Raw genomic sequence first — 8,017 nt, forward strand, 5'->3', positions numbered from 1 at the left:
GTGCCGCCGCCGCCGCTGCTGCTGCTGCTGCCGCCGCCGCCATCCTGCTGCTGCCTGCCGCCGCCGCCGCCGCTGCTGCTGCCGCCGCCGCCGTTGCCGCTGCCGCTGCTGCCGCCGCCGCCGCCGCTGCTGCTACCGCCGCCGCCGCCGCCACCGTCGCTGCTGCCGCCGCCGCCGCCGCCGCCGCCGCCGCCGCCGCCCACCGCCCGCCGCCGCCGCTGCTGCCGTTGCCGCCGCCGCCGCCGCCGCTGCTGCTGCCGCCGCCGCCGCCGCCCGCCGCCGTCTGCTGCCGCCGCCGCCGCCGCCGCTGCCGTTAACGCTGCCGCCGCCGCCTGCTGCTGCCTGCCGCCGCCGCCGCCGCCGCCGCCGCCGCTGCCGCCGCCGCCGCCGCTGCTGCGCTGCTGCCGCCGCCGCCGCCGCCGCCGCTGCTGCCGCCGCCGCCGCCGCCTGCCTGCTGCCGCCGCCGCCGTTGCCGCCTGCCGCCGCCGCCGCCGCCGTTGCTGCCACTGCTGCCGCCGCCGCCGTTGCTGCCCGCCGCCGCTGCCGCCGCTGCTGCCTGCTGCCGCCGCCGCCGCCGCCGCCGTCATTGCTGCCGCCGCCGCCGCTGCCGCTGCTGCTGCCGCCGCTGCCGCCGCCGTTGCTGCCGCCGCCGCCGCCGCCGCCATTGCTGCTGCCGCCGCCGCCGCCGCCGCCGCCTGCTGCTGCCGCCGCGCCGCCGCCGCCGCCGTTGCTGCTGCCGCCGCCGCGCCGCCGCCGCCGCCGCCGCCGCCGCCGCCGCTGCCGCCGCCGCCGCCGTCCGTTGCTGCCGCTGCCGCCGCCGCCGCCGCCGCCGCTGCCGCCTGCTGCCGCCGTTGCCGCGCCGCCGCCTGCTGCTGCTGCTGCCGCCGCCGCCGCCGCCGCTGCTGCTGCCGTTGCTGCCGCCGCCGCCGCCGCCTGCCGCCGCCGCCGCTGCCGCCGCCGCCGCCGCTGCTGCTGCCGCCGCCGCCGCCGCCGTTGCTGCTGCTGCTGCCGCCGCCGCCGCCGCCGCCGCCGCCCGCTGCCGCGCCGCCGCCGCCGCCGCTGCCTGCCGCCGCCGCCGCCGCCGCCGTTGCTGCCGCCGCCGCCGCCGCCGCCGCCGCCGCCGTGCTGCTGCCGCCGCCGCCGCCTGCCGCCGCTGCTGCCGCCGCCGCCCGCCTCGTCGCCTGCTGCCGCCGCCGCCGCCGCCGCCGCCGCCGCTGCTGCCTGCCGCCGCCGCCGCCGCCGTCGCTGCTGCTGCCGCCGCCGCCGCCGCCACTGCTGCCGCCGCCGCCGCCGCCGCCGCCGTCGTTGCTGCTGCCTGCCGCCGCCGCCGCCCTGCCGCTGCCGCCGCCGCCGCCGCCGCCGTTGCTGCTGCCGCCGCCGCCGCCGCCGCCGCCGCTGCTGCTGCTGCCGCCGCCGCCGTGCTATCGCTGCTGCTGCCGCCGCCGCCGTCGCCGCTGCCGCCGCCGCCGCCGCCGTCGCTGCTGCTGCCGCCGCCGCCGCCGCCGCCGCTGCTGCTGCTGCCGCCGCCGCCGCCGCCGTGTGCTGCTGCTGCCGCCGCCGCCGCCGCCGCCGCTGCGTTGCTGCTGCCTGTTGCCGCCGCCGCCGCCGCTGCTCGCCGCCGCCGCCGCCGCCGCCGCCGCTGTGCTGCCGCTGCCGCCGCCGCCGCCGCCGCTGCCACTGCCGCCGCCGCCGCCGCCGCTGCTGCCGCCGCCGCCGCCGCCGCCGCTGCCGCCCTGCTGCCGCCGCCGCCGCTGCTGCCGCCGCCGCCGCCGCCGCCTGCTGCTGCCGCCGCCGCCGCGCTGCTGCCGCCGCCGCTGCCGCCGCCGCTGCCGCCGCCTGCCGCCGCCGCCGCCGCCGCCGCCGTCTGCTGCCGCCGCCGCCGCCGCCGTCGCCTGCCGCCTGCCGCCGCCCTGCCGCCGCCGCCGCCGCCGCCGCCGCCGCCTGATGCTGCTGCCTGCCGCCGCCGCCGTCGCTGCTGCCGCCGCCGCCGCCGCTGCTGCGCCGCCGCCGCCGCCGCCGTCGTCGTTGCTGCTGCCGCCGCCGCCGCCGCCGCCGTTGCCGCCGCCCGCTGCTGCTGCCGCCGCCGCCGCCGCCGCCGCCGCCGCTGCTGCTGCCGCCGCCGCTGCTGCTGCCGCCGCCGCCGCCGCCGCCGCCTGCCGCCGCCGCCGCCGCCGCCTGCTGCCTCGCCGCCGCCGCCGCCTGCCGCTGCCGCCGCCATAAATCGCCGCTGCTGCCGCCGCCGCCGCCGCCGCCGCCGCCGCTGCTGCCGCCGCCGCCGCCGCCGCCGCCGCCGCCGCCGCCGTCGTTGCTGCTGCCGCCGCCGCCGCCGCCGCTGCTGCTGCTGCCGCCGCCGCCGCCGTTGCCGCCGCCGCCGCTGCCGCCGCCGCCGTTGCTGCCGCCATCATGCCGCCGCCGTTCCGCCGCCTGCCGCCGCCGCCGCCGCCGCCGCCGCCGCCGCCGCCGTTGCTGCCGCCGCCTGCCGCCGCCGCCGCCGCCGCCCGCCGCCTTGCTGCTGCCGCCGCCGCCGCCGTTCGCCGCCGCCTGCCGCCGCCGCCGCCGCCGCCGCTGCTGCCTGCCGCCGCCGCCGCCTGCGCCGCCTGCCGTTGCCGCCGCCGCCGCTGCCGCCGTGCTGCCGCCGCCGCCGCCGCCGCCGCCGCCGCCGCCGCCGCCGCCGTATCGCCGCCGCTGCCGCCGCCGCCGCCGCCGCCTGCCGCCGCCGCCGTTGCTGCCGCTGCCGCCGCCGCCGCCGCTGCTGCTGCTGCCGCCGCCGATTGCTGCTGCCGCCGCCGCCGCCGCCCGTTGCCGCTAGCCCTGCCGCCGCCGCCGCCGTCGTCGCCGCTGCCGCCGCCGCCGCCGCCGCCGCCGCTGCCGCCGCCGCCGCCGCCGCCGCTCGTGCCGCCGCCGCCGCCGCCGCCGTTGCCTGCCGCCGCCGCCGCCGCCTCGTCGTTGCCGCTGCTGCCGCCGCCGCCGCCGCCGCCACCATCGTTGCCGATGCCCACCGCCGCCGCCGTCGTGCTGCTGAATCGCCGCCGCCGCCGTTGATTGCCGCCGCCGCCGCCGCCGTTCGCTGCTGCCGCCGCCGCCGCCGTTGCTGCGCCGCCGCCGCCGCCGCCGCCGTTGCCATGCCGCCGCCCGCCGCCGCCGTCGTCGCCGCGCCGCCGCCGCCGCCGCCGCCCGCCGCCGTTAGGCGTCGCCGCCGCCGCCGTCTGCCTGCCGCCGTCGCTAATTGCCGCCGCCGCCGCCGCTGCCTGCCGCCGCCGCCGCCGCCGCCGCCGCCGCAGTTGCCGCCGCCGCCGCCATCGCCGTGCTCTGCCGCCGCCGCCGCCGCCGTTGCTATGCGATCGCCGCCGCCGTTCGCTGCCGCCGCCGCCGCCGCCGCCATAATCGCTGCTGCCGCCGCCGCCGCCGCTGCTGCCGCCGCCGCCGCCGCCGCCGCCGCTGCGCCGCCGCCGCCGCCGCCGTGCTGCTGTTGCCGTTGCCGCCGCCGCCGTTGCCGCCATGCCGCCGCCGCCGCCGCCCGCCCGCCGTTGGCTGCCGCCGTTGCCGCTGCCGCCGCCGCCGCCGTTAAGTGCCTGTAATCGCCGCCGCCGCCGCCGTCACCGCCGCCGCCGCCGCCACCGCCGCCGCCGCCATTGCCTGCCGCCGCCGCCGCCGCCGTTAACCTGCTCGCCGCGCCGCCGCCGCCGCCGCTGTTGCAGTTGCGCCGCCGCCGCCGCCGCCGCTGCTGCCGTCGCCGCCGTCGCCGCCGCCATCGCCGCCGCTGCTGCTGCTGCCGCCGCCGCCGCCGTATCTGCTGTTGCTGCTGCCCCCGCCGTTGCTGCCGCCGCCGTCGTCGCCGCTGCTGCCTGCCGCCGCCGCCGCCGCCGCCGCCGCCGCTGCCGCCGTCGCCCCCGCCGTTGCTGCCGCCGCCGTCGTCGCCGCTGCCGCCGCCGCTGCCGCCGCCGCCGCCGCCGCTGCCGCCGTTGCCGCCGCCGCCGCCGCCGCCGCCGTTGGCGCCATTCGCCGCCGCCGTTGCTGCTGCCGCCGCCGCCGCCGTCGCCGTTGCTGCCTGCTGCTGCGCCGCCGCCGCCGCCGCCGCCGCCGCCGCCGCCGTCGCCGCCGCCGCCGCCGCTGCTGCCGCCGCCGCCGCCGCCGCCGCCGCCGCTGCTGCATCGCCGCCGCCGCCGCCGCCGCCGTCGCCGCCGCCTGCTGCCGCCGCCGCCGCCCGCCGCCGTTGCGCCGCCGCCGCCGCCGCCGCCGCCCGCCATGCCGCCGCCGCCGCCGCCGCCGCCGCCGCCGCCGCTGCCTGCCGCCGCCGCCGCCGCCGCGCCGCCGCCGCCGCTGCCGCCGCCGCCGCCGCCGCCGCCGTCGTCGCCTGCTGCCGCCGCCGCCGCCGTTGAACGCCGCCGCCGCCGCCGCCGCCGCCGCCGCCGCTGCTGCCTGCCGCCGCCGCCGCCGCCGCCGCCGCCGCCGCTGTTGCCGCCGCCACCGCTGCCGCCGCCGCCGCCGCCCGCCGCCGCCGCCGCCGCCGCCGTCGTCGTTGCTGCTGCCGCCGCCGCCGCCGCCGCCGTCGTTGCTGCTGCTGCTGCCGCCGCCGCCGCCGCCGTTGTCGCCGCCATGCCGCCGCCGCCGTCGCCGCTATGATCCGCCGCCGCCGCCGCCGCCGCCGCCTGCCTGCCGCCGCCGCCGCCGCCGCCGCCTGCTGCCGCCGCCGCCGCCCCCATCGTCGCCGCCGCCGCCGCCGCCGCCGCCGTCATCGCCGCCGCCACCGCCGCCGCCGCCGTTCCTGCCGCCGCCGCCGCCGCCGCCGCCGCCTGCCGCCGCCGCCGCCACCACCGCCTGCTGCCGTCTGCCGCCGCCGTTGCTGCCACCGCCGCCGCCGCCGCCGCCGCCCGCCGCCGCCGCCGCCGCCGCCGCCGCCGCCGCCGCCGCCGGACCGTCGTGCCACTGCCGCCGTTGCCGCCGCCGCCGCCGCCGCCGCCGCTGTTGCCGCCGCCGCCGTCATGCTGCTGCCGCCGCCGCCGCCGCCGCCGCCACCGCCGCCGCCGCCATGTCGTTGCTGCTGCCGCCGCCGCCGCCGCGCCGCCGTTGTGCTGCTGCCACGCCGCCGCCGCCGCCATGCTGCTGCCGCCGCCGCCGCCGCCGCCCGCCGCCGTGCTGCCGCCGCCGCCGCCGCCGTGTGCCGCCGCTGCGCCGCCGCCGCCGTGCCGCTGCCGCCGTTACTGCTGTTGCTGCCGCCGCCGCCGTCGCCGCCGCCGCCGCCGCCGCCGCCGTTGCCTATGCCGCCGCCGCCGCCGCCGCCGCCGTTGCTGTTGTATTGCCGCCGCCGCCGCCGCCGCCGCCGTTGGCCGCCGCCGCCGCCGTTGCTGCCGCCGCCGCCGCCGTGTTGTGCCGCCGCCGCCGCCGCCGCCGTTGCTGCTGCCGTCGCCGCCGCCGCCGCCGTTGCTGCCGCCGCCGCCGTAATGCCGCCGCCGCCGCCGCCCCGCCGCCGCCCTGCCGCCGCCGTTGCTGCTGCCGCCGCCGCCGCCGCCGTGCTGATGCCGCCGCCGCCGCCGTGCCTGCCGTCGCCGCTGCCGCCGCCGCCGCCGCCGTTCGCCGCCGCCGTTGCCGCCGCCGCCGCCGCCGCCGCCGCCGTTAAATCGCCGCCGCCGCCCGCCGCCGCCCCGCTGCCGCCGCCGCCGCCGCCGTCGTCGTTGCTGCTGCTGCCGCCGCCGCCGCCGCCGCCTGCCGCCGCCGTTGCCGCCGCCGCCGTCGTCGCCGCCTGCCGCCGCCGCCGCCGCCGCCGCCGTTGCCGCCGCCGCCGCCGCCGCCGTTGCTGCTGCTGCCGCCGCCGCCGCCGTGCTGCTGCTGCCGCCGCCGCCGCCCGTTGCCTGCTGCCGCCGCCGCCGCCGCCGCTGCCGCCGCCGCCACCTGCTGCTGCCGCCGCCGCCGCCGTCGTTGCTGCTGCCGCCGCCGTCGTTGCTGCCGCCGCCGCCGCCGCTCGCCGCGCCTGCCGCCGCCGCCGCCGCTGCTGCCGCCGCCGCCGCCGCCGCCGCTGCTGCCATGCTGCCGCCGCCCTGTTGCCGCCTGCCGCCGCCGCCGTCGCCTGCTGCCGCCGCCGCCGCCGCCGTTGCTGCTGCCGCCGCCGCCGCGTTGCCTGCCGCCGCCGCCGCCGCGTTGTTGCTGGTCGCCGCCGCCGCCGTCGTTGCTGCTGCCGCCGCCCGACGTCGTTGCTGCCTGCCGCCGCCGCCGCCGTTGCTGCTGCTGCGCCGCCGCCGCCCGCCGCCGCCGCCGCATGCCGCCGTGCTGCTGCTGCTGCCGCCGCCGCCGTTGCTGCTGCTGCCGCCGCCGCGTCGTGCTGCTGCGCCGCCGCCGCCGCCGCCGCCGCTGCTGCTGCCGCCGCCGCCGCCGCCGCGTCGCTGCTGCTGCCGCCGCCGCCGCCGTGCTGCTGCTGCCCGCCGCCGCCGCCGCCGCTGCTGCTGCCGCCGCCGTCGTTGCCGCCGCCGCCGCCCGTCGTTGCCGCCGCCGCCGCCGTCGTTGCTGCCTGCCGCCGCCGCTGCTGTGCCCGCCGCCTGCCGCCGTCGTGCTGCTGCCGCCGCCCGCCGTCGCTTGCTGCCGCCGCCGCCCGTTCGCTGCCGCCGCCGCCGCTGCTGCTGTTGCCGCCGCCGCCGTTGCTGCTGCCGCCGCCGCCGCCGCCGTTGCTGCTGCTGCCGCCGCCGCCGCCGCCGCCGCCGCCGCCGCCGCCGTTGTTGCTGCTGCCGCCGCCGCTGCCTGCCGCTGTCTGCCGCCGCCGCCGTCCGCCGCCTGCTGCCGCCGCCGCCGCCGTCGTTGCTGCTGCTGCCGCCGCCGTCGTTGCTGCGCCGCCGCCGCCGCCGCCGCTGCGCCGCCGTTGCTGCTGCCGCCGCCGCCCGTCGTGCTGCTGCCGCCGCCGCCGCCGTCGTTGCTGCTGCTGCCGCCGCCGCCGCCGTTGCTGCGCCGTTGCCGCCCGCCGTTGCTGCTGCCGCCGCCGCCGCCGTCGTTGCTGCTGCTGCCGCCGCCGCTGCCGTCGTCGCTGCTGCTGCCGCCGCCGCCGCCGTCGTTGCTGCTGCCGCGCCGCCGCCGCCGTTGCTGCTGCTGCCGCCGCCGCCGCCGTTGCTGCCGCCGCCCGCCGCCGCCGCCGTCGTCTTGCTGCTGCGCCGCCGCCGCCGCCGCCGCCACCGCCTGTGCTGGTTGCCGCCGCCGCCGCCGCCGCCGTTGCTGCTGCTGTTGCCGCCGCCGCCGCCGCCGTTGCCGCAAATTGCTGTTGCCGCCGCCGCCGCGCCGTCGCCGCTGCTGCTGCCGCCGCCGCCGCCGCCGCCGCTGCCGCCGCCGCCGCCGTTGCTGCCTGCCGCCGCCGCCGCCGCCGTTGTCGTGTTGCCGCCGCCGCCGCCGTCGTGCTGCTGCTGCTGCCGCCGCCGCCGCCGTTGCTGTTGTTGCCGCCGCCGCCGCCGCCGCCGCCGTTGCTGTTGCCGCCGCCGCCGTTGCTGCTGCCGCCGCCGCCGCCGCCGCCCGCCGCCGCCGCCGCCGCCGCCGCCGTGTTGCTGCTGCCGCCGCCGCCGCCGCCGCCGCTGCTGCTGCTAATCGCCGCCGCCGCCGTTGCTGCTGCCGCCGCCGCCGCCGCTGCTGCTGCTGCCGCCGCCGCCCGCCGCCCTGTTGCTGCCGCCGCCGCCGCTGCGCCGCCGCCGCCGCCGCCGTTGCTGCTGCCGCCGCCGCCGCCGCCGTTGCCGCCGCCGCCGCCGCCGCCGTTGCTGCTGCCGCCGCCGCCGCCGCCGCCCGCCTGCTGTTGCCGCCGCCGCCGCCGTTGCCGCCGCCGCCGCCGCCGCCGCCGCCGTTAATGCCGCCGCCGCCTGCCCGCCGCCGCCGCCGCCGCCGTTGCTGCCGCTGCCGCCGCCGCCGCCGCCGTTGGTGCTGCCGCCGCCGCCGCCGCCGCCGCCGCCGCTGCTGCCGCCGCCGCCGCCGTGACCGTTGCCGCCGCCGCCGCCGCCGCCGCCGCGTCGTTGCCGCCGCCGCCGCCGCCGCCGCCGCCTGCCGCCATCGCCGC

The 8,017-nt window shown here is 86.4% G+C and overlaps 1 protein-coding gene across 1 annotated transcript; it reads left to right on the plus strand.

The window, feature by feature from the left end:
* Window positions 1-2,229: 2,229 nt before the first annotated feature.
* Window positions 2,230-6,682, plus strand: LOC121840623 (antifreeze protein Maxi-like; the record flags this gene model as incomplete). Its single annotated transcript, XM_042304987.1, has 3 exons — window positions 2,230-2,414; window positions 6,170-6,367; window positions 6,631-6,682. Coding segments are annotated over 3 exons (435 nt in total), but the record flags the coding sequence as incomplete, so codon positions are not given.
* Between the last annotated feature and the right edge of the window lie 1,335 nt (window positions 6,683-8,017).

The sequence above is a fragment of the Oncorhynchus tshawytscha genome, linkage group LG02 (assembly GCF_018296145.1).
Source record: "Oncorhynchus tshawytscha isolate Ot180627B linkage group LG02, Otsh_v2.0, whole genome shotgun sequence".
Taxonomy (NCBI): Eukaryota; Metazoa; Chordata; class Actinopteri; order Salmoniformes; family Salmonidae; genus Oncorhynchus; species Oncorhynchus tshawytscha.